At 46.0% G+C, this 24,313-nt stretch overlaps 2 protein-coding genes across 2 annotated transcripts in view; both read left to right on the top strand.

Annotated features, from left to right (window-relative positions):
* The window catches only part of LOC139402495 (E3 ubiquitin-protein ligase HECW2-like), a 54,415-nt gene extending 35,868 nt beyond the window's left edge, over nucleotides 1–18,547 (top strand). The window contains exons 20-30 of the mRNA XM_071146464.1: nucleotides 805–914; nucleotides 1,232–1,352; nucleotides 3,039–3,152; nucleotides 3,639–3,791; nucleotides 9,235–9,333; nucleotides 10,334–10,463; nucleotides 10,581–10,727; nucleotides 11,161–11,275; nucleotides 12,193–12,278; nucleotides 12,681–12,793; nucleotides 14,203–18,547. Of these exons, the coding sequence (XP_071002565.1) occupies nucleotides 805–914; nucleotides 1,232–1,352; nucleotides 3,039–3,152; nucleotides 3,639–3,791; nucleotides 9,235–9,333; nucleotides 10,334–10,463; nucleotides 10,581–10,727; nucleotides 11,161–11,275; nucleotides 12,193–12,278; nucleotides 12,681–12,793; nucleotides 14,203–14,314 (1,300 nt within the window). The 3' untranslated portion in view covers nucleotides 14,315–18,547. The remainder of the gene's footprint in view (nucleotides 1–804; nucleotides 915–1,231; nucleotides 1,353–3,038; nucleotides 3,153–3,638; nucleotides 3,792–9,234; nucleotides 9,334–10,333; nucleotides 10,464–10,580; nucleotides 10,728–11,160; nucleotides 11,276–12,192; nucleotides 12,279–12,680; nucleotides 12,794–14,202) is intronic.
* Nucleotides 18,548–18,882: 335 nt separating this feature from the next.
* LOC139402494 (sperm-associated antigen 17-like) overlaps nucleotides 18,883–24,313 on the top strand; it is a 42,165-nt gene continuing 36,734 nt past the window's right edge. The window contains exons 1-10 of the mRNA XM_071146463.1: nucleotides 18,883–18,987; nucleotides 19,161–19,301; nucleotides 19,370–19,429; nucleotides 19,589–19,720; nucleotides 20,020–20,197; nucleotides 20,533–20,711; nucleotides 20,943–21,101; nucleotides 21,622–21,783; nucleotides 21,951–22,020; nucleotides 22,145–22,266. Coding sequence (XP_071002564.1) covers nucleotides 18,883–18,987; nucleotides 19,161–19,301; nucleotides 19,370–19,429; nucleotides 19,589–19,720; nucleotides 20,020–20,197; nucleotides 20,533–20,711; nucleotides 20,943–21,101; nucleotides 21,622–21,783; nucleotides 21,951–22,020; nucleotides 22,145–22,266 — 1,308 coding nt within the window. The remainder of the gene's footprint in view (nucleotides 18,988–19,160; nucleotides 19,302–19,369; nucleotides 19,430–19,588; nucleotides 19,721–20,019; nucleotides 20,198–20,532; nucleotides 20,712–20,942; nucleotides 21,102–21,621; nucleotides 21,784–21,950; nucleotides 22,021–22,144; nucleotides 22,267–24,313) is intronic.

Here is a 24,313-nt window from a genome sequence, read left to right as displayed (position 1 = left end):
GTACCTGCCTCATATCTGTACCTGCCTCATACCTGCTCATACCTGTACCTGCATCATACCTGTACCTGCCTCATACCTGTACCTGCCTCATACCTGTACCTGCCTCATACCTGTACCTGCCTCATACATGTACCTGCCTCATACCTGTACCTACATCATACCTGCTTCATACCTGCCTCATACCTGTTCCTGCCTCATACCTGTACCTGCCTCATACCTGCCTCATACCTGTACCTGCCTCATACCTGCTCATACCTGTACCTGCCTCATACCTGTACCTGCCTCATACCTGCCTCATACCTGTACCTACCTCATACCTGCCTCATACCTGTACCTGCCTCATACCTGTACCTGCCTCATACCTGTACCTGCCTCATACCTGTACCTGCCTCATACCTGCCTTATTCAGATGTAGGACCTTAATTTCAGCTAGTTTGCTACAGAAGGAAAATAATCCTGCAGCAACAGGAGATAATGAATGGAAATGTGTCCAGGGGAATGTGACATTTCTAAGTGGAAATCACAAACTTCAGAAGCCTCAAACACACGACACGTTTTACATTTTCTGCACTGCAGGAAAGTTCTCCTGCAACAGGGTGATCAAATGAAGATCCTACATCTGTACCTGCCTCTCACGACTATCAGTGTATGAGAAGCTTTGTGCTTGAGACCTGATGACTTGTGTTAGCTCCCCGAGCCAGGCTTTAGTTCAAACCTAGGCTTTAGTTCAAACCCAGTTTTGTTACTTTGGGTCTCTGTAGCTCTCAGTGACATTGTCTCCTCTCTCTTGGTTCTCTCTGGCAGCCTGTTTGAGGAGGAAGTGATGTCATATGTTCCGCCTCACGCCTTACTGCACCCCAGCTACTGCCAGTCCCCACGAAGCTCCCCCGTGTCCTCCCCACAGAACTCACCTGGTGAGAAGGCTTCTCTACACCTCTCTCTGTTACCATTCTGTCTTTCTCTATTTCTCTCTCTTTTTCTCACACAGACATACACACACACACACACACTCACACACTCACACAGGTATAGAGGGAGCTCTTTTCTTGTCTCCTCCTCCATCTCTAACTCTGTCTCTGGGTGGTTCTGTCTCTCTCTCTCTCTCTCTCTCTCTGTCTCTCTGTCTCTGTCTCTGTCTGTTTCTCTCTCTCTCTCTCTCTCTCTCTCTCTCTCTCTGTTTGTAGGGAGCACACACTCATCCCTCGTTCTCTGTCAAATTGTATTCCCCCAGGAACACAGCGAGCTAATGCCCGTGCCCCTGCCCCCTACAAGCGAGACTTTGAAGCCAAACTGCGAAACTTCTACCGCAAACTGGAGACCAAGGGCTACGGCCAGGGCCCAGGGAAGTTAAAGTATGTAGACCAAGGGCTATGGCCAGGGCCCAGGGAAGTTAAAGTATGTAGACCAAGGGCTACGGCCAGGGCCCAGGGAAGTTAAAGTATGTAGACCAAGGGCTACGGCCAGGGCCCAGGGAAGTTACAGTATGTAGACCAAGGGCTACGGCCAGGGCCCAGGGAAGTTGAAGTATGTAGACCAAGGGCTACGGCCAGGGCCCAGGGAAGTTACAGTATGTAGACCAAGGGCTACGGCCAGGGCCCAGGGAAGTTACAGTATGTAGACCAAGGGCTACGGCCAGGGCCCAGGGAAGTTACAGTATGTAGACCAAGGGCTACGGCCAGGGCCCAGGGAAGTTACAGTATGTAGACCAAGGGCTACGGCCAGGGCCCAGGGAAGTTACAGTATGTAGACCAAGGGCTACGGCCAGGGCCCAGGGAAGTTACAGTATGTAGACCAAGGGCTACGGCCAGGGCCCAGGGAAGTTAAAGTATGTAGACCAAGGGCTACGGCCAGGGCCCAGGGAAGTTACAGTATGTAGACCAAGGGCTACGGCCAGGGCCCAGGGAAGTTAAAGTATGTAGACCAAGGGCTACGGCCAGGGTCCAGGGAAGTTACAGTATGTAGACCAAGGGCTACGGCCAGGGCCCAGGGAAGTTACAGTATGTAGACCAAGGGCTACGGCCAGGGCCCAGGGAAGTTACAGTATGTAGACCAAGGGCTACGGCCAGGGCCCAGGGAAGTTAAAGTATGTAGACCAAGGGCTACGGCCAGGGTCCAGGGAAGTTACAGTATGTAGACCAAGGGCTACGGCCAGGGCCCAGGGAAGTTACAGTATGTAGACCAAGGGCTACGGCCAGGGCCCAGGGAAGTTACAGTATGTAGACCAAGGGCTACGGCCAGGGCCCAGGGAAGTTACAGTATGTAGACCAAGGGCTACGGCCAGGGCCCAGGGAAGTTACAGTATGTAGACCAAGGGCTACGGCCAGGGCCCAGGGAAGTTACAGTATGTAGACCAAGGGCTACGGCCAGGGCCCAGGGAAGTTACAGTATGTAGACCAAGGGCTACGGCCAGGGCCCAGGGAAGTTAAAGTATGTAGACCAAGGGCTACGGCCAGGGCCCAGGGAAGTTAAAGTATGTAGACCAAGGGCTACGGCCAGGGTCCAGGGAAGTTACAGTATGTAGTGGGGAGGGTGTTTGTCATCAATATAATACTGTAACATGTTTTAATATTCATGGATGAATACTGTAATATAGATTCATATTCATGTGTGAATACTGTAATATAGATTCATATTCATGTGTGAATACTGTAATATAGATTCATATTCATGTGTGAATACTGTAATATAGATTCATATTCATGTGTGAATACTGTAATATAGATTCATATTCACGTGTGAATACTGTAATATAGATTCATATTCATGTGTGAATACTGTAATATAGATTTGTATTCATGGATGAATACTGTAATATAGATTCATATTCATGGAGGAATACTGTAATATAGATTCATATTCATGCATGAATACTGTAATATGAAAGAATGAATGCGTTATTGATCTAGCTAAATGCTTTGGTGCTAGAAAGAAATAGAATCTCATTCTAGTTCTGTGGTCCACCCACATACCCTCCATCCACGCCCTCCTGCCCTTACCAGTTCCCCCCTGTGTGTGTCTCTTCCTCCCCCAACCCCCAGGTTGATCATCCGTAGAGATCATCTCCTGGAGGATGCCTTCAACCAGGTCATGTGTTACTCCCGGAAAGACCTGCAGAGGAGCAAGCTCTATGTCAGCTTCCTGGGAGAGGAGGGGTGAGTCAGACAGACTGCCTGTCCTCTACTCTTCCAGAAGCCGGGGGGGGGGGGATGATCCTGTGTTCAACCAGGTCATTTGTTACTCCCGGAAAGACCTGCAGAGGAGCAAGCTCTATGTCAGCTTCCTGGGAGAGGAGGGGTGAGTCAGACAGACTGCCTGTCCTCTACTCTTCCAGAAGCCGGGGGGGGGGGGATAATCCTGGGTTCAACCAGGTCATGTGTTACTCCCGGAAAGACCTGCAGAGGAGCAAGCTCTATGTCAGCTTCCTGGGAGAGGAGGGGTGAGTCAGACAGACTGCCTGTCCTCTACTCTTCCAGAAGCCGGGGGGGGGGGGGGGGGGTGATCCTGGGTTCAATAGAATGAAACATTTGAGGAATATTTCAGTTAGAAATCCACTTTGTCTGCTCTATGATGTTATATTTCTATCTACGTCGTTCCTTTGCGTTCCTGTGTGATAATGTATCTTCCTGTATGTGTTGCAGGTTGGACTACAGCGGCCCGTCCAGAGAGTTTTTCTTCCTGGTGTCCAGAGAGCTGTTCAACCCGTACTACGGCCTGTTTGAGTACTCCGCCAACGACACCTACACCGTTCAGATCAGCCCCATGTCTGCCTTCGTAGACAACCATCACGAGTGGTGAGTGAACTGAAGACGGGGAGGGGTTTGGGGTCGGAGTGGTCTGTGGTCTGTTGGCTGATAAGCAGGGTTTGGGGTCGGAGGGGTCTGTGGTCTGTTGGCTGATAAGCAGGGTTGCGGTCGGAGTGGTCTGTGGTCTGTTGGCTGATAAGCAGGGTTGCGGTCGGAATGGTCTGTGGTCTGTTGGCTGATGAGCAGGGTTGGGGTCGGAGTGGCCTGTGGTCTGTTGGCTGATAAGCAGGGTTGGGGTCGGAGTGGTCTGTGGTCTGTTGGCTGATAAGCAGGGTTGGGGTCGGAATGGTCTGTGGTCTGTTGGCTGATGAGCAGGGTTGGGGTCAGAATGGTCTGTCGTCTGTTGGCTGATAAGCAGGGTTGGGGTCGGAGGGGTCTGTGGTCTGTTGGCTGATAAGCAGGGTTGGGGTCGGAGTGGTCTGTGGTCTGTTGGCTGATAAGCAGGGTTGGGGTCGGAGGGGTCTGTGGTCTGTTGGCTGATAAGCAGGGTTGGGGTCGGAGTGGTCTGTGGTCTGTTGGCTGATGAGCAGGGTTGGGGTCGGAGTGGCCTGTGGTCTGTTGGCTGATGAGCAGGGTTGGGGTCGGAGTGGCCTGTGGTCTGTTGGCTGATAAGCAGGGTTGGGGTCGGAGTGGTCTGTTGGCTGATAAGCAGGGTTGGGGTCGGAGGGGTCTGTGGTCTGTTGGCTGATAAGCAGGGTTGGGGTCGGAGTGGTCTGTGGTCTGTTGGCTGATAAGCAGGGTTGGGGTCGGAATGGTCTGTGGTCTGTTGGCTGATGAGCAGGGTTGGGGTCAGAATGGTCTGTCGTCTGTTGGCTGATAAGCAGGGTTGGGGTCGGAGGGGTCTGTGGTCTGTTGGCTGATAAGCAGGGTTGGGGTCGGAGTGGTCTGTGGTCTGTTGGCTGATAAGCAGGGTTGGGGTCGGAGGGGTCTGTGGTCTGTTGGCTGATAAGCAGGGTTGGGGTCAGAATGGTCTGTCGTCTGTTGGCTGATAAGCAGGGTTGGGGTCAGAGTGGTCTGTTGGCTGATAAGCAGGGTTGGGGTCAGAATGGTCTGTCGTCTGTTGGCTGATAAGCAGGGTTGGGGTCGGAGTGGTCTGTTGGCTGATAAGCAGGGTTGGGGTCAGAATGGTCTGTCGTCTGTTGGCTGATAAGCAGGGTTGGGGTCGGAGGGGTCTGTGGTCTGTTGGCTGATAAGCAGGGTTGGGGTCGGAGTGGTCTGTGGTCTGTTGGCTGATAAGCAGGGTTGGGGTCAGAGTGATCTGTGTCTGTTGGCTGATAAGCAGGGTTGTGGTCGGAGTGGTCTGTGGTCTGTTGGCTGATAAGCAGGGTTGGGGTCAGAGTGATCTGTGTCTGTTGGCTGATAAGCAGGGTTGGGGTCGGAGTGGTCTGTGGTCTGTTGGCTGATAAGCAGGGTTGGGGGTCAGAGTGATCTGTGTCTGTTGGCTGATAAGCAGGGTTGGGGTCAATTCAAATTGAAGTCAGTCAATTCTGGAAGCAAACTGAAATTCCTATTCAGTAATTGAAAAAATGTAATCTATTTTCAATACCATCTGTTGTCTATACTAGAACCTGGGTGATAACATGTTGTCTATACTAGGACCTGGGTGATAACATGTTGTCTATACTGGGACCTGGGTAATACCATCTGTTGTCTATAGTAGGACCTGGGTAATAACATGTTGTCTATACTAGGACCTGGGTGATAACATGTTGTCTATACTAGAACCTGGGTAATACCATCTGTTGTCTATACTAGGACCTGGGTAATAACATGTTGTCTATACTAGGACCTGGGTAATGCCATGTTGTCTATACTAGGACCTGGGTAATACCATGTTGTCTATACTAGGACCTGGGTAATACCATCTGTTGTCTATACTAGGACCTGGGTAATACCATCTGTTGTCTATACTAGGACCTGGGTAATACCATCTGTTGTCTATACTAGGACCTGGGTAATAACATGTTGTCTATACTAGGACCTGGGTAATAACATGTTGTCTATACTAGGACCTGGGTAATAACATGTTGTCTATACTAGGACCTGGGTAATACCATGTTGTCTATACTAGGACCTGGGTAATACCATCTGTTGTCTATACTAGGACCTGGGTAATACCATCTGTTGTCTATACTAGGACCTGGGTAATAACATGTTGTCTATACTAGGACCTGGGTAATAACATGTTGTCTATACTAGGACCTGGGTAATACCATCTGTTGTCTATACTAGGACCTGGGTAATACCATCTGTTGTCTATACTAGGACCTGGGTAATACCATCTGTTGTCTATACTAGGACCTGGGTAATAACATGTTGTCTATACTAGGACCTGGGTAATACCATGTTGTCTATACTAGGACCTGGGTAATACCATCTGTTGTCTATACTAGGACCTGGGTAATACCATCTGTTGTCTATACTAGGACCTGGGTAATACCATCTGTTGTCTATACTAGGACCTGGGTAATAACATGTTGTCTATACTAGGACCTGGGTAATAACATGTTGTCTATACTAGGACCTGGGTAATAACATGTTGTCTATACTAGGACCTGGGTAATACCATGTTGTCTATACTAGGACCTGGGTAATACCATCTGTTGTCTATACTAGGACCTGGGTAATACCATCTGTTGTCTATACTAGGACCTGGGTAATAACATGTTGTCTATACTAGGACCTGGGTAATAACATGTTGTCTATACTAGGACCTGGGTAATACCATCTGTTGTCTATACTAGGACCTGGGTAATACCATCTGTTGTCTATACTAGGACCTGGGTAATACCATCTGTTGTCTATACTAGGACCTGGGTAATACCATCTGTTGTCTATACTAGGACCTGGGTAATACCATCTGTTGTCTATACTAGGACCTGGGTAATACCATCTGTTGTCTAAACTAGGACCTGGGTAATACCATCTATTGTCTATACTAGGACCTGGGTAATACCATCTATTGTCTATACTAGAACCTGGGTAATACCATCTATTGTCTATACTAGAACCTGGGTAATACCATGTTGTCTATACTAGGACCTGGGTAATACCATCTATTGTCTATACTAGAACCTGGGTAATACCATGTTGTCTATACTAGGACCTGGGTAATAACATGTTGTCTATACTAGGACCTGGGTAATACCATCTATTGTCTATACTAGAACCTGGGTAATACCATGTTGTCTATACTAGGACCTGGGTAATACCATCTATTGTCTATACTAGAACCTGGGTAATACCATGTTGTCTATACTAGGACCTGGGTAATAACATGCTGTCTATACTAGGACCTGGGTAATACCACCTGTTGTCTATACTAGGACCTGGGTAATAACATGTTGTCTATACTAGGACCTGGGTAATAACATGTTGTCTATACTAGGACCTGGGTAATACCATCTGTTGTCTATACTAGTACCTGGGTAATACCATGTTGTCTATACTAGGACCTGGGTAATACCATCTGTTGTCTATACTCGGACCTGGGTAATAACATGTTGTCTATACTAGGACCTGGGTAATACCATCTGTTGTCTATACTAGGACCTGGGTAATAACATGTTGTCTATACTAGGACCTGGGTGATAACATGTTGTCTATACTGGGACCTGGGTAATACCATATGTTGTCTATACTAGGACCTGGGTAATAACATGTTGTCTATACTAGGACCTGGGTGATAACATGTTGTCTATACTAGAACCTGGGTAATACCATCTGTTGTCTATACTAGGACCTGGGTAATAACATGTTGTCTATACTAGGACCTGGGTGATAACATGTTGTCTATACTAGAACCTGGGTAATACCATCTGTTGTCTATACTAGGACCTGGGTAATAACATGTTGTCTATACTAGGACCTGGGTAATACCATGTTGTCTATACTAGGACCTGGGTAATACCATCTGTTGTCTATACTAGGACCTGGGTAATACCATCTGTTGTCTATACTAGGACCTGGGTAATACCATCTGTTGTCTATACTAGGACCTGGGTAATAACATGTTGTCTATACTAGGACCTGGGTAATAACATGTTGTCTATACTAGGACCTGGGTAATTACATGTTGTCTATACTAGGACCTGGGTAATACCATGTTGTCTATACTAGGACCTGGGTAATACCATCTGTTGTCTATACTAGGACCTGGGTAATACCATCTGTTGTCTATACTAGGACCTGGGTAATACCATCTGTTGTCTATACTAGGACCTGGGTAATAACATGTTGTCTATACTAGGACCTGGGTAATACCATCTGTTGTCTATACTAGGACCTGGGTAATACCATCTGTTGTCTATACTAGGACCTGGGTAATACCATCTGTTGTCTATACTAGGACCTGGGTAATACCATCTGTTGTCTATACTAGGACCTGGGTAATACCATCTATTGTCTATACTAGGACCTGGGTAATACCATCTATTGTCTATACTAGAACCTGGGTAATACCATCTATTGTCTATACTAGAACCTGGGTAATACCATGTTGTCTATACTAGGACCTGGGTAATACCATCTATTGTCTATACTAGAACCTGGGTAATACCATGTTGTCTATACTAGGACCTGGGTAATAACATGTTGTCTATACTAGGACCTGGGTAATACCATCTATTGTCTATACTAGAACCTGGGTAATACCATGTTGTCTATACTAGGACCTGGGTAATACCATCTATTGTCTATACTAGAACCTGGGTAATACCATGTTGTCTATACTAGGACCTGGGTAATAACATGTTGTCTATACTAGGACCTGGGTAATACCACCTGTTGTCTATACTAGGACCTGGGTAATAACATGTTGTCTATACTAGGACCTGGGTAATAACATGTTGTCTATACTAGGACCTGGGTAATACCATCTGTTGTCTATACTAGTACCTGGGTAATACCATGTTGTCTATACTAGGACCTGGGTAATACCATCTGTTGTCTATACTCGGACCTGGGTAATAACATGTTGTCTATACTAGGACCTGGGTAATACCATCTGTTGTCTATACTAGGACCTGGGTAATAACATGTTGTCTATACTAGGACCTGGGTAATAACATGTTGTCTATACTAGGACCTGGGTAATACCATCTGTTGTCTATACTAGTACCTGGGTAATACCATGTTGTCTATACTAGTACCTGGGTAATAACATGTTGTCTATACTAGGACCTGGGTAATACCATCTATTGTCTATACTAGGACCTGGGTAATACCATGTTGTGTATACTAGGACCTGGGTAATACCACCTGTTGTCTATACTAGGACCTGGGTAATACCATCTGTTGTCTATACTAGGACCTGGGTAATACCATGTTGTGTATACTAGGACCTGGGTAATACCATCTGTTGTCTATACTGGGACCTGGGTAATAACATTTGTAATCTAAGTATCTTCTCTCTCTCTCCTTCCCTGTACAGGTTCCGTTTCAGCGGGCGTATCCTGGGCCTGGCTCTGATCCACCAATACCTACTGGATGCCTTCTTCACTCGACCCTTCTATAAGGGCCTGCTGCGCATGTACGTCTCCACCACCTGGACTGTCTAATTCTAGCAATACACCAGGGGTATTCAACTCTTACCCTACAGGGTCCAGCGCCTGCTAGTTTTCTGCTCTACATGATCGTTAATTGCACACACCTGGTGTCCCAGGTCTAAATCAGTCCCTGATTACAGGGGAACAATGAAAACAGCTGTGGAACAGGCTTTGAGGTCCAGTGTTGAATATAGGGCTTTATACTATATAACTAGAGAGTATTTTTTAGATATTTTAAGACTGTACCAGACATGTGGTTATGTAGATTAGTAGAGTTCACTGACCTCCTGCCTAAATCCATTCTACTCTACACTACTCTACTCTATTCTACTCTACTCTATTCTGCTCTACTCTATTATACTCTATTCTGCTCTACTCTACTCTACTCTATTATACTCTATTCTGCTCTACTCTACTCTGCTCTACTCTATTATACTATATTCTATTCTACTCTATTTTACTCTACTCTATTATACTATATTCTACTCTACTCTATTCTACTCCACTCTATTCTACTCTATTCTACTCCATTATACACTACTCTATTCTACTCTACTCTATTCTATTCTACTCTATTCTATTCTACTCTACTCTATTTTACTCTACTCTATTCTACTCTACTCTACTCTACTCTATTTTACTCTACTCTATTTTACTCTACTCTATTCTACTCTACTCTATTTTACTCTACTCTATTTTACTCTACTCTATTCTACTCTGCTCTATTCTGCTCTACTCTACTATGCTCTATTATACTATATTCTACTCTACTCTGCTCGACTCTATTTTACTCTACTCTACTCCACTCCATTCTACTCTATTCTACTCTAATCTGCTCTACTCTATTTTACTCTACTCTATTCTTCTCTACTCTACTCTATTCTACTCTGCTCTACTATTCTATTCCACTCTATTCCACTCTATTCCACTCTACTCCACTCCATTCTACTCTACTCTATTCTACTCTGCTCTACTATTCTATAGCCTATGTGAGCTGAGTGATCTGGAGTATCTGGATGAGGAGTTCCATCAGAGTCTCCAGTGGATGAAGGACAACGACATCGAGGACATGTTGGACCTCACCTTCACTGTCAATGAGGAGGTGTTCGGACAGGTGTGTGTGTGTGTGTGTGTGTGTGTGTGTGTGTGTGTGTGTGTGTGTGTGCGTGTGTGCGTGCGTGCGTGTGTGTGTGTAAGTTATAAGGCTCATGTGTATGTACTGTGTGTGTAGATCACAGAGAGAGAGCTGAAGCCGGGCGGGGCCAACATCCCAGTGTCAGAGAAGAATAAGAAGGAGTACATTGAGCGCATGGTGAAGTGGCGTATTGAGAGAGGAGTGGTTCAGCAGACAGAGAGTCTGGTCCGGGGCTTCTATGAGGTACGATCTAGAACAAGGACTTTCTGAATAAAATATCCCCTCTAGCATCTCCTGTACAGATTCTGATAAATGTAGACTCAGCAGTATCATCATACACACTGGGGCAACTTCCTGCTCACAGACATCAACAACAACTGAATTCAAATTGGGCAAGATGTAGCTGAAGGCTGTGTGTGATAGGATGTGATAGGAAGGCTGTATAATGGGATGGAGTTTGTTTTAGTTGTGTTTGTAATAATAATACATGCCATTTAACAGACTGTTTTATCCAGAGCGACTTACAGTCATGCGTGTATACAGTTTAAATATGGGCGGTGCTGGGACTCTAACCCAGCACTGTTACAAACATCAGCCTCTACCAACTGGGATACAAAGGACCACAAAGGTTGTGGTCGTGGTTTGTAGCCTGGATGCCCTGTGCTGTGTCATGCAGGTGGTGGATTCCAGGCTGGTGTCAGTGTTCGATGCCAGGGAGCTGGAGCTGGTGATAGCTGGCACCGCTGAGATAGACCTGGTGGACTGGAGGAGCAACACAGATTACAGAGGAGGTATGAACAGGGGGAGAGGAAGAGACTGGGGGAGACAGGGGAGAGGGGAGAGACAGGGGGAGAGGGGAGAGACAGGGGGAGAGGGGAGAGACAGGGGGAGATGTGGAAAGGACAGGGTGAGAGACAGGGGGCAGACTGGAGGAGCAACACAGATTACAGAGGAGGTATGAACAGGGGGAGACGGGGAGAGACAGGGGGAGAGGGGAGAGACAGGGGGGGGGGGGGGGCAGACTGGAAGAGCAACACAGATTACAGAGGTGGTATGAACAAGGGGGAGAGGGCGAGACTGCGGGAGAGGGGAGACCGGGAGCCCAAATGACACCCTATTCCCTATATAGTGCACAGCTCTTGTCAAATGTAGTGCACTACATAGGGAATAGGGTGCCATTTAAGACACAGACAATAACTTTGTGTATTGCACCTTTCATAATGTAATTTTGAGCTGCTGTCTGGGTCTCAGGGAGCAGGAAAGATAGTCCATTGTTCCATTCAGATGTAGTAGGAAATGTTTTTTACATGTCTTTCCAATTAGGAAGAGCTGTTACAGAAAGAAGTGTATATAACAGTATACCCTAGCTAGCTAGCTGACTGGTTGAACAGCTGAAGTAACTAGGCCTACCAGAGAGAAAGGCCAGTATATACCAGTATACCCTAGCTAGCTGTCTAGTTGAACAGCTGAAGTAACTAGGCCTACCAGAGAGAAAGGCCAGTATATACCAGTATACCCTAGCTAGCTGTCTGGTTGAACAGCTGAAGTAACTAGGCCTACCAGAGAGAAAGGCCAGTATACTGTATACCAGTATACCCTAGCTAGCTGTCTGGTTGAACAGCTGAAGTAACTAGGCCTACCAGAGAGAAAGGCCAGGCTGCTGAGTGACTCATGTCTGTCTGTCTGTCTGTTTTCCTGCCTCCCTCAGGTTACCATGACAACCACATAGTGATCCGTTGGTTCTGGGCGGCGGTGGAGAGGTTCAACAACGAGCAGAGACTCAGGCTGCTACAGGTGGGGGTGCACACACACACACACACACAGAGAGAAACAAACACACACACGTACAAACACACACGTACAAACAAAGACACACGTACAAACAAAGACACAAACACATACAAACAAACACACTTATACAAACAAACACACACACACATACAAACAAACACATACACACAAACACACACGTACAAACACACACATACCAACAAACACACACACACATACCAACAAACACACACACTTATACAAACAAACACACACACACATACAAACAAACACATACACACAAACATACACACAAACAAACACACATTCACACACACATAGACACACACACACACACACACACAAACACACAAACACACACACACACAGTGAGTAACAGCGACCTTCTTCTTTCTGTTCTGTTAGTTTGTGACGGGTACCTCCAGTATTCCCTACGAGGGTTTCGCCTCTCTCCGAGGCAGCAACGGACCCCGCAGGTTCTGTGTGGAGAAATGGGGCAAAGTTACCTCTCTACCCAGGTAAACTACTGTGCTGACTTCACTTGTAAGGCCAAGGGAACTAACTACACTTGTAAGGCCAAGGGAACTAACTACACTTGTAAGGCCAAGGGAACTAACTACACTTGTAAGGCCAAGGGAACTAACTACACTTGTAAGGCCAAGGGAACTAACTACACTTGTAAGGCCAAGGGAACTAACTACACTTGTAAGGCCAAGGGAACTAACTTCACTTGTAAGGCCAAGGGAACTAACTACACTTGTAAGGCCAAGGGAACTAACTACACTTGTAAGGCCAAGGGAACTAACTACACTTGTAAGGCCAAGGGAACTAACTACACTTGTAAGGCCAAGGGAACTAACTACACTTGTAAGGCCAAGGGAACTAACTACACTTGTAAGGCCAAGGGAACTAACTACACTTGTAAGGCCAAGGGAACTAACTACACTTGTAAGGCCAAGGGAACTAACTACACTTGTAAGGCCAAGGGAACTAACTACACTTGTAAGGCCAAGGGAACTAACTTCACTTGTAAGGCCAAGGGAACTAACTTCACTTGTAAGGCCAAGGGAACTAACTACACTTGTAAGGCCAAGGTAACTAACTTCACTGGTAAGGCCAAGGGAACTAACTACACTTGTAAGGCCAAGGGAACTAACTTCACTTGTAAGGCCAAGGGAACTAACTACACTTGTAAGGCCAAGGGAACTAACTTCACTTGTAAGGCCAAGGGAACTAACTTCACTTGTAAGGCCAAGGGAACTAACTACACTTGTAAGGCCAAGGGAACTAACTTCACTTGTAAGGCCAAGGGAACTAACTTCACTTGTAAGGCCAAGGGAACTAACTACACTTGTAAGGCCAAGGGAACTAACTACACTTGTAAGGCCAAGGGAACTAACTACACTTGTAAGGCCAAGGGAACTAACTACACTTGTAAGGCCAAGGGAACTAACTACACTTGTAAGGCCAAGGGAACTAACTTCACTTGTAAGGCCAAGGGAACTAACTTCACTTGTAAGGCCAAGGGAACTAACTACACTTGTAAGGCCAAGGGAACGAACTACACTTGTAAGGCCAAGGGAACTAACTTCACTTGTAAGGCCAAGGGAACTAACTTCACTTGTAAGGCCAAGGGAACTAACTTCACTTGTAAGGCCAAGGGAACTAACTTCACTTGTAAGGCCAAGGGAACTAACTACACTTGTAAGGCCAAGGGAACTAACTTCACTTGTAAGGCCAAGGGAACTAACTTCACTTGTAAGGCCAAGGGAACTAACTACACTTGTAAGGCCAAGGGAACTAACTACACTTGTAAGGCCAAGGGAACTAACTACTTTGAGTATAATGTATGTAAAGGTATTATTCAGACTGAAGTATATTGTTGTTGTTGTTGTTTTCACTGTGTTTGCGGTTGTCTCCTCCCCAGGGCTCACACCTGTTTCAACCGGCTGGACCTCCCTCCATATCCATCCTTCTCCATGCTGCACGAGAAGATGCTCACTGCCGTGGAAGAGACCAGCACCTTCGGCCTGGAGTGATGACCCCTATCACCTTTATCCTTTAACCCCGACTCCTCCTACAACCTTTGACCCTGACCTCTGAACTGTAGTATCACAGAGGTAGAGGAACCCAAGGGGTTCAAGGGGATGACTGTCTTGTCTGTCTGGCACCCTGTTGTATCTTTATACACACTCACCTTCCTGAAGTGAGCTGAACAGAGGAGAATAGACCGATGTGTATCAGAGGGCATGACCCCTGCACAACGCCATGGTTAACTGTGACGGTTAAGGTCACTTAGACACACTGCCAACACAAACCAAAGGAGAGCACCCTATCACTCACACCCTTGTTACTCCAATAAACCAATGGGAGAGATGGACTCGTAAGCCTCCAACCAATCGCACAATGAAGGAACAAAAACCAAGACCTGGAGTGAGACTCCAACTGGCTCATCACGTTTTATTATTTCAAATACGGATTTCCAGTGGAGTCACGTAAGGAAGGTGGTGGTCGAGCTTTTCCTGGAGAGCAAAACCAAAGCTGCTTTATCTCACTGAGAGGCTGAGACCGACATCACAGGACATCTCTCCTCTGAGAGGCCGAGGCCGACATCACAGGACATCTCTCCTCTGAGAGGCCGAGGCCGACATCACAGGACATCTCTCCTCTGAGAGGCTGAGGCCGACATCACAGGACATCTCTCCTCTGAGAGGCTGAGGCCGACATCACAGGACATCTCTCCTCTGAGAGGCTGAGGCCGACATCGCAGGACATCTCTCCTCTGAGAGGCTGAGGCCGACATCGCAGGACATCTCTCCTCTGAGAGGCTGAGGCCGACATCACAGGACATCTCTCCTCTGAGAGGCTGAGGCCGACATCGCAGGACATCTCTCCTCTGAGAGGCTGAGGCCGACATCGCAGGACATCTCTCCTCTGAGAGGCTGAGGCCGACATCGCAGGACATCTCTCCTCTGAGAGGCTGAGGCCGACATCACAGGACATCTCTCCTCTGAGAGGCTGAGGCCGATATTACAGGACATCTCTCCTCTGAGAGGCTGAGGCCGACATCGCAGGACATCTCTCCTCTGAGAGGCTGAGGCCGACATCGCAGGACATCTCTCCTCTGAGAGGCTGAGGCCGACATCACAGGACATCTCTCCTCTGAGAGGCTGAGGCCGACATCACAGGATAGTGTTGCTCCTGGAGAAGGGGATGAGAGGAGAGAGGAAGAGATGAAGGAAGACGATACAGGTGCTCTTCAGCTGCTGTGGCCACGCCTCCTGTCCTGTCAGGGAAAGAGAACCAACCAATCAAGGTCCAGGCAGCTTTGTGACCTGAGCTTGTTGAACCCTCTGACAGGTGTGTTCTAGAACAGAACACTGAAGAAGCCTATCGTGATGCGATGGTGTTTGTGTGGTGAAGCTGAACTTGGATCTCTCTACAGGCTGTTCATCTATCTGCAAAATGCATTTTGTAACGGCCACAAACAACGATATGTTTTTTGAATGTACAGACTGATATCACGATGATGATGCGCTTAAATGTGTGGTTTTTGTACGTCGCTCGATGACTCGTCAAATCTAAACGGCTGCCTCATTCTTACCAGACTTCAGGGCAAGCTATCAGCACGGATAACCAAACTCAGCTACGGATTGTTTCGATAAAGACATTACATTGAGTTGGCTTTCCCATAATGTTAGACACAAGCTCTCACACACTCTTTCAGTGTTTTAGCTCTTTTCATTGCTTGCAAGTATGTTGATTGTCATCGTCACGTTATCATTGACCTACACTGCCAGAGTAGAGGGTGATCTGAACTTTTCAAATCCCTCATGTTTGGTTGTTGCTCTTTGTTTTTAACTTGCTTCTACTTATTATCCTGATTGCCACCTAATTGAATACGTTGGTTTGATATGTTCCTATTTCAATAGGGTTTGGGACCCCTGATATAACATCGTATAATGACAGATGTTTGTATGACCATGATGATGAAAGTAAAACATGGTGATTAACAACCTGCATGTCGAGACACACACACACACACACACACACACACACACACACACACACACACACACAGGCTTACATCATGCAATTATAATGTGATCTGTGTGTGGGTGATGGTAAGGTCAAGGGACATTTAAAGCTTTATAGAGACTCGTGACAGAGAACATGTTGAAGTCATATATAAGCACAGGTGCCCATGGTATGCTATTACACTGACTGTTTTGATGGGTGGAATGTCAGTTTTCAAGTGAGGGGAAAAAATATATTTTATAGACGTATCTACAGTACTAGGAAGTTTTAAGACGAGGAGTAATGAGAATATGAAGGAAGAGTTATAGAAACACATATTTGTCGTGTTTTTCACTTCATACTCTGCCTTAGTCAGAAGGCCTTAGTCTGCCTTCTGATACCACCATATTCTACTCTCAGGGTGCGTTCCAGGTCGCGCTTTATTGCAGTCGCGCTGCTGCTGAGCATTTTAGCCGATTACCATATTATATGTATATCATATTAATGTGATATAGAACACCTTCCTGATAAACGTGATAAACCATCATGTGAGTTGACAGAAGGTAAATACTTTTCCAGACGTTGTGAGGGACTATCATCTGAGCAGTGTGTCGACTGCAATAACGATGACATGAAACGCGCCCAATGTCTTTGTTTCAGGGCTGTGACCCCACCCAGCCACCATCACGTCCCGAGACTGTGGAATGTAGCTAACAGAATGTAAGGGACTGAAATAGAACAACTTCCTGCATTCTCTTCCATCATCCCAGGGCCAGTGAGAGACTGAGGGCAGATATATTACATGTTTTACGGTAAAAACATACTAAAAGAAAGGGAAGTACACAGTGGCATTACATGTATTTTATTTTTTATTATTTTGACATTTTAGTAATAAATCAGACGCTCTGATCCAGAGCGATTTACAGTTAGTGCATTCATCTTAATAAATTGTAGCTAGGTGGGACGGGTTCTGGTGTAGTTTAGACTGAAAGACTGAAGCTAGGGAGGGGAAGTTTCTCTTGGTGTTTCGTAGGTATGCACCATGGTCTTGTAGTGGATGGGAATACTGTACATGTCCTGGGATGGCTTGTAAGAAGTTCTTAACTTTTTACGTACTGACCGTACACGTTTCTCTGTCTGCCAATGAATTCCCAGCAACATTGCCCCTGTCTGTCTGAGTGGTGCGCGCGTTTGTCCATCACTCCAGCCAGTTGACGTGATAAACCATCATATGAGTTGACAGAAATACTTTCCCTAAAACCTTTTCAATTAAATATTTATTGCAAGTAGGTTTACCTGGCAGAAGTATATAATGAGTATCTGTTATTTGAAAACTTTGCCATGAAATGCGCAGCAGTATGGAACCATTGCTAGACTGGCACATTCCTCACTCAGATGCGTAATTACAGGAAAATTACACAAAGATATCTACATTTGTTAGTTTTCTTCCAGACCTAAATTGTCCTCCGAGGGGATTTAACAAGTGACATGGACTCAGAACATCCCATTTCGTTGTTTCCATGAACATTTGTAATTTTGAAAGTGAAAAAAATTCTAAAAGCAGGAAAAGCAACACTGACAACAAATCTCTGATTTTAGAGTTGTTTGTTAATCGTTATTTTACCAGGTATGTTGACAGAAAATACACTGCACTACTTTCTCTTTTGTATCAAGGACCCGGAGAAGAGTTGCAGGGGAGAGGAGAAGAATGGGCATATTTTAAAATCTAGTAAGAAATGATTAGATCTAATGCCAGAAAAGGTTGGAGACCCTGATCTGCACTGAATGTACCAATGTTTTGGGGCTTTAATTGGGGCTTTTGACTCTATTCATCCAAGTCTCGGTCTCTCAACCTCCATGGTCTTCACATTCACCACCATCACTGAGTAACCGATAGTAACCGATAGCCCATCACACCAACCCACTACTTCTTTACTCACAGAAACTCTTTAACTACAACACAACATGCATATATATATATATACATATTATCACCAATTGTGACCAATTTGAAAGTTGCATCCATGTTTCAGTTGTTCTCACCTTTTTGTAATGGAATGTTGTGCCTGTTCCTCTCTGGCTGGCTGTCTGCCTGTCTGGTCCTGTGACCGGCAGGACTCTAGGATTAGATACTACTGTCTGCTGGGGGGTTCGAGGCTGTGTCTTTGTCAGTGCTTCACTCTATGCAAAGCTTTTTTCTCCATGTCACTCCTTATGATTGTATGAAAAAAAACGGATAAAAATAATTGATTAAATGTGGTCTCTGTGTCTTTTGTGTTGGGAGTTGAACGTGGATTTATATTAGTAGTGGTATATTCAGTAGTGCGTCTTTTGGCAATTTGTTTCATAAATTAATAAATAAATACAAGATGTCATTTTGCACGACTGATCCCGCCCCTTCAACCTGTTGCTAAGAGCAACCGAAGCGTCAGGGGACTGTACACAGAAGAGCCATGCTAGCTAACGTCAGCTAGCAAGCTAACAGCTGGAAGTGGCTGTTTTTAGTTTACGTTAAGTTCAAGAGATTTCATAATATAATGCAATTTGATTCAAGTCAATAGGTCAGTTTCTCTCCGAAAACGGTAAGGAAATGCCACCAAAAAGAGTGAAAAGCGGGACAGTGTCTGCTGCTGGTGCAACGGCAGTTGGAAACAAAGGTTGGGAAACTGGACTCACTAATGCACCATTTGAGGAGGTAGGGAACGTTAACAGCTTGCTATCTTTAGCTAGATATCTAGCTAGTGAAACGCTATTTAAACACACTAAACTTTAAGGGGCCAGCTACACAAGCAGGGAGTGACTTCACTTGCCACTTGGCTATGTTGTTGTTCTTCACTGATCAGTGTTGTCTGATGATGATGATGCTAGGAGACTTGGAAGGCCAGCATTTCTCTGGTGGTGGGAGAGAGGCTGGAGGATGAGGAGCTGACCGGTGCTCTGCTGCTGGCCGTACAGCAGCCCCTTCGCAGGCTCTTCAGCGTAGTCACCTGGGACACCACCCTAGAAAAGGTCAGTAACACAAAGTCTGATTGTTCACAGTCAAGTGTATATCAACCAATGAATGAAATGCTTCACAGATCAATGAACTGGGAAACCCAAAAATCAAGAAGACCAAGGATGTACCCATGTTTTATGAGGTATGTAATGCACCCATTTTTCAGTAAAATGTGCTCTATAGGCTATTCATTTCAGAAGACACATTTACGAAGCAGCAAAGAAAGAGTCTTGCCCAATAAATTAGAACTATTACTCAGTCTCTGTCTATTCTACATCAAGTATGTTGTTTGTCTATGAAGGTGATGGAGGCAGCCAAGGTCCTGCTGGATGCAGGAGAGGAGCTGCCCTGTGACCTGCTGGGTAAACTGCTCAAGTTCCAGCTCCTGGGAGTCAAGGCCAACGACCAGCAGAAGAGAGCCACAGAGATGAGGGTAGGAAGGAACTCCTGACAGCCATCAACAATCATCAGTCGTCTTATCGCCCTGGCAACAGTCAGCTTTCCTAGAGAATCTTTTGAAGTGTTATTGTCAGATAGAGTCAGAGTTATAGTAATATTGTAACATGGGTGATAAGAAACCTTGTCTGAGACATGAAGACTAGCCTGCGCTACCTGTTAATGCCTAGGCTTCAACTCAGCAGGCTAACGCAGTCTTCCTTCACAGAGGAGACCCGGATTTGAACCGCAGTATGCAGTATTAGCACCACTTTAGTTTAATCCACTCTCTCCCAGGCTGCTGAGGAGAAGGGTAAGGGCAAGGCTGGCAATGCCTCCCCAACCAAAGACAAAGGTGGTGCCAAGCCTGCTGCCAAAGGTGACAAGGGAAAGAAAGGGGCAGAGCCCAGCGCCCCAACCAAGGACACCAAGCTGAAAAAGAGGGGCGAGGAGGATGAGACCAACAAGTATATAGGTGAGAAGTCTACTCTGTCTCAATCATCACACATACAGTATAGTAGTACTGTTAGGTTGTTAGTATGAGGTTGGTTGTTACTTTGTGTTGGGGTGACTGAGAGGTTCTCTCTCTCTCTCGCTCTATTTCTCTATTTCTCTCTCTCTCTCTCTCTCTCTCTCTCTCTCTCTCTCTCTCTCTCGCTCTCTCTCTCTCTCTCTCTCTCTCTGTCTGTCTCTCTCTTTCTCTCTCTGTCTCTCTCTTTCTCTCTCTTTCTCTCTCTTTCTCTCTCTCTCTCTCTCTCTCTCTCTCTCTCTCTCTCTCTCTCTCTCATGCTTTCATGTGTGTGTGTCTAGATGATGAACCAGACGATGGTCCTCAGCACTACATCCTGGTGGTGGGCTTCCAGCAGGCTCAGCTGGTCTCTGTGCTGGACTCCCTGGGGGTCCATGTGTCCAACGTTATCAAGCTGACCTCACAGAGACCAGACCGGCCAGAGGGATCACTGGAAGGGAGTGATGACACACCCCTGGATGTGGGTAAGACATAGATTGGCATCAATGTGAGGTTTGGATTGATTTAGCCTGGGATCTTGAATCTTTTGTTCCACTGGTTTCATTGTACAGCCAGGGTAAACTGAATCAAACACAGCAGAGGTATTTGACAGTATTTCATATTGTCAGTACAGTATTGATCTTTCAATCAATCTAATTTTAATATGAGTTGTGTTGCTAAATGCTGCTATTGTGTTCCTGTAGACGCGGAGACTAACATTAGGAGAAGACAACATGAGCAGTTCTGGGGTCAGTTGGAAGGGGTGCTAAACAGTGGCTCAGCATTCTCCAAGCTGTTTGATGTGGCCCGCCTCAGTCACACCACTAAAGAGATCCCGCCACCACAAGACAAGGATAGCCCAGAGGCTATGGTGATTTCCGTGCCTTCTTCTTCTGATTCTTCTGCTTCTTCTTCTTCTTCTGCTGCTGCTCCTTCTTCTGATTCTGATTCTTCTTCTGCAGCTGCTTATTCTGCTTCTTCTTCTTCGTCTTCTGCTGCTCCTTCTTCTTCTTCTGCTGCTTCATCTGCTTCTTCTTCTTCTTCTGCTTCTTCTGCTGCTGCTGCTCCTTCTTCTTCTCCTTCTTCTTCTTCTTCTTCTTCTTCTGCTGCTTCTTCTGCTTCTTCTTCTTCTTCTGCTGCTCCTTCTTCTTCTGCTGCTTCTTCTGATTCTTCTTCTTCTGCTTATTCTGCTGCTGCTCCTTCTTCTTCTTCTGTTCCTCCTCTTCCTTCTTATTCCCCTTCTTCCTCTTCTTCTTCTTCTTCTGACGAGAAGGCCGAGAGTCTGACACCTAAGCAATAAACATTGACAAGAGCAGTGTGTGGGTCTTTCTTTAATTATGATTATTTTATATAATGTACTTAAAATGCCATGTTAATATGTTGTGTTGTAGCTTGGGTTTGGGACACGTCTGTTTGAAGACGTGGCTTGTCTGATCTATGACTGTCTGGACTGGAGGAGACAGCATCAACACTACCTGAACAACATGAGACTGGTCCAGGTGCCATCTGTCCCCAGGGCTGTGGCACGCACCACCCAGGACAGCCCTGCAGAGGTACTGTACCAGAAACACACATGCATGCACCCACAGGATGAACTGACTGGTGGATGGAGCAGGAAACCATACTGAATATACACAATACTGTCTTTATTTCATGTAGGCCTGTTTTCTGTTTCTACATGTAGCAGAAATGTTGAGGAATATTTTCTGTCATATCTCAGACGGTTCAGACCACAACGCCTCAGACACCTGGGTCCAAGAAGAGACAAGCCCAAGAGGAAACCACTCCAGGTATTCTACAGCTTCACAAACACACTGGAGGATAGTTGATCAAGTAAATGATTACAGTTAACTGATAGCTGAATGAAAGTGAATTGACCCTAACCCAGGGAGCTGATGTCTGTTGTTGTCCCAGCAGACCCTGAACCGACTGCTCTGAGTACTGATGTGGACATGCGTTACTATAACGACCTGCTGGACCAGATTCCTCCTGAAGCCTCCTCTGTTCCCCTCATACTACACTGCATGCTGGAGCAGGTTCTGTTCTGTTTCCTTCATACTACACTGGAGCAGGTTCTGTTTCATTCATACTACACTGGAGCAGGTTCTGTTCTGTTTCCTTCATACTACACTGGAGGAGGTTCTGTTCCCTTCATACTACACTGCATGCTGGAGCAGGTTCTGTTCTGTTCCCTTCATACTACACTGGAGCAGGTTCTGTTCCCTTCATACTACACTGGAGCAGGTTCTGTTCTGTTCCCTTCATACTACACTGGAGCAGGTTCTGTTCTGTTCCCTTCATACTACACTGGAGCAGGTTCTGTTCCCTTCATACTACACTGGAGCAGGTTCTGTTCTGTTCCCTTCATACTACACTGGAGCAGGTTTTGTTCTGTTCCCTTCATACTACACTGGAGCAAGTTCTGTTCTGTTCCCTTCATACTACACTGGAGCAAGTTCGGTTCTGTTCATACCACATTGGAGCAGGTTCTGTTCTGTTCCCTTCATACTACACTGGAGCAGGTTTTGTTCTGTTCCCTTCATACTACACTGGAGCAGGTTCTGTTCTGTTCCCTTCATACTACACTGGAGCAGGTTCTGTTCTGTTCCCTTCATACTACACTGGAGCAGGTTCTGTTCTGTTCCCTTCATACTACACTGGAGCAAGTTCTGTTCTGTTCCATTCATACTACACTGGAGCAAGTTCTGTTCCCTTCATACTACACTGGAGCAGGTTCTGTTCTGTTCCCTTCATACTACACTGGAGCAGGTTCTGTTCTGTTCCCTTCATACTACACTGGAGCAGGTTCTGTTCTGTTACCTTCATACTACACTGGAGCAGGTTCTGTTCTGTTCCCTTCATACTACACTAGAGCAGGTTCTGTTCTGTTCCCTTCATACTACACTAGAGCAGGTTCTGTTCTGTTCCCTTCATACTACACTGGAGCAGGTTCTGTTCTGTTCCCTTCATACTACACTGGAGCAAGTTCGGTTCTGTTCATACCACATTGGAGCAGGTTCTGTTCTGTTCTCTTCATACTACACTGGAGCAGGTTCTGTTCTGTTCCCTTCATACTACACTGGAGCAAGTTCGGTTCTGTTCATACCACATTGGAGCAGGTTCTGTTCTGTTCATACTACATTGGATCTGTTCTGTTCTGTTCATACTACATTGGAGCAGGTTCTGTTCCCTTCAAACTACATTGGAGCAGGTTCTGTTCTGTTCATACTACACTGGAGCAGGTTCTGTTCTGTTCATACTACATTGGAGCAGGTTCTGTTCTGTTCATGCTACACTGGAGCAGGTTCTGTCCTGTTCTCTTCGTACTACACTGGAGCAGGTTCTGTGCTGTTCTTTTCATACTACACTGGAGCAGGTTCTGTTCTGTTCCCTTCATACTACACTGGAGCAGGTTCTGTTCTGTTCAAACTACATTGGAGCAGGTTCTGTTCTGTTCATACCACATTGGAGCAGGTTCTGTTCTGTTCATGCTACATAGGAGCAGGCTCTGTTCTGTTCATGCTACATAGGAGCAGGTTCTGTTCTGTTCAAACTACACTGGAGCAGGTTCTGTTCTGTTCTCTTCATACTACACTGGAGCAGGTTCTGTCCTGTTCTCTTCATACTACACTGAAGCAGGTCCTGTTCTGTTCCCTTTATACTACACTGGAGCAGGTTCTGTTCTGTTCATACCACATTGGAGCAGGTTCTGTTCTGTTCATTCTATATTGGAGCAGGTTCTGTTCTGTTCATACTACATTGGAGCAGGTTCTGTTCTGTTCAAACTACATTGGAGCAGGTTCTGTTCCCTTCAAACTACATTGGAGCAAGTTCGGTTCTGTTCCATTCATACTACACTGGAGCAGGTTTTGTTCTGTTCCCTTCATACTACACTGGAGCAAGTTCTGTTCTGTTCCCTTCATACCACATTGGAGCAGGTTCTGTTGTGTTCATACTACATTGGAGCAGGTTCTGTTCTGTTCAAACTACATTGGAGCAGGTTCTGTTCTGTTCAAACTACATTGGAGCAAGTTCTGTTCTGTTCAAATCACATTGGAGCAGGTTCTGTTCCCTTCAAACTAC

The sequence above is a fragment of the Oncorhynchus clarkii genome, unplaced genomic scaffold (assembly GCF_045791955.1).
Source record: "Oncorhynchus clarkii lewisi isolate Uvic-CL-2024 unplaced genomic scaffold, UVic_Ocla_1.0 unplaced_contig_8894_pilon_pilon, whole genome shotgun sequence".
NCBI lineage: Eukaryota > Metazoa > Chordata > Actinopteri > Salmoniformes > Salmonidae > Oncorhynchus > Oncorhynchus clarkii.
Note: the sequence above shows the minus strand (reverse complement) of the source record. Positions and strands in the feature narration are given on the sequence as shown.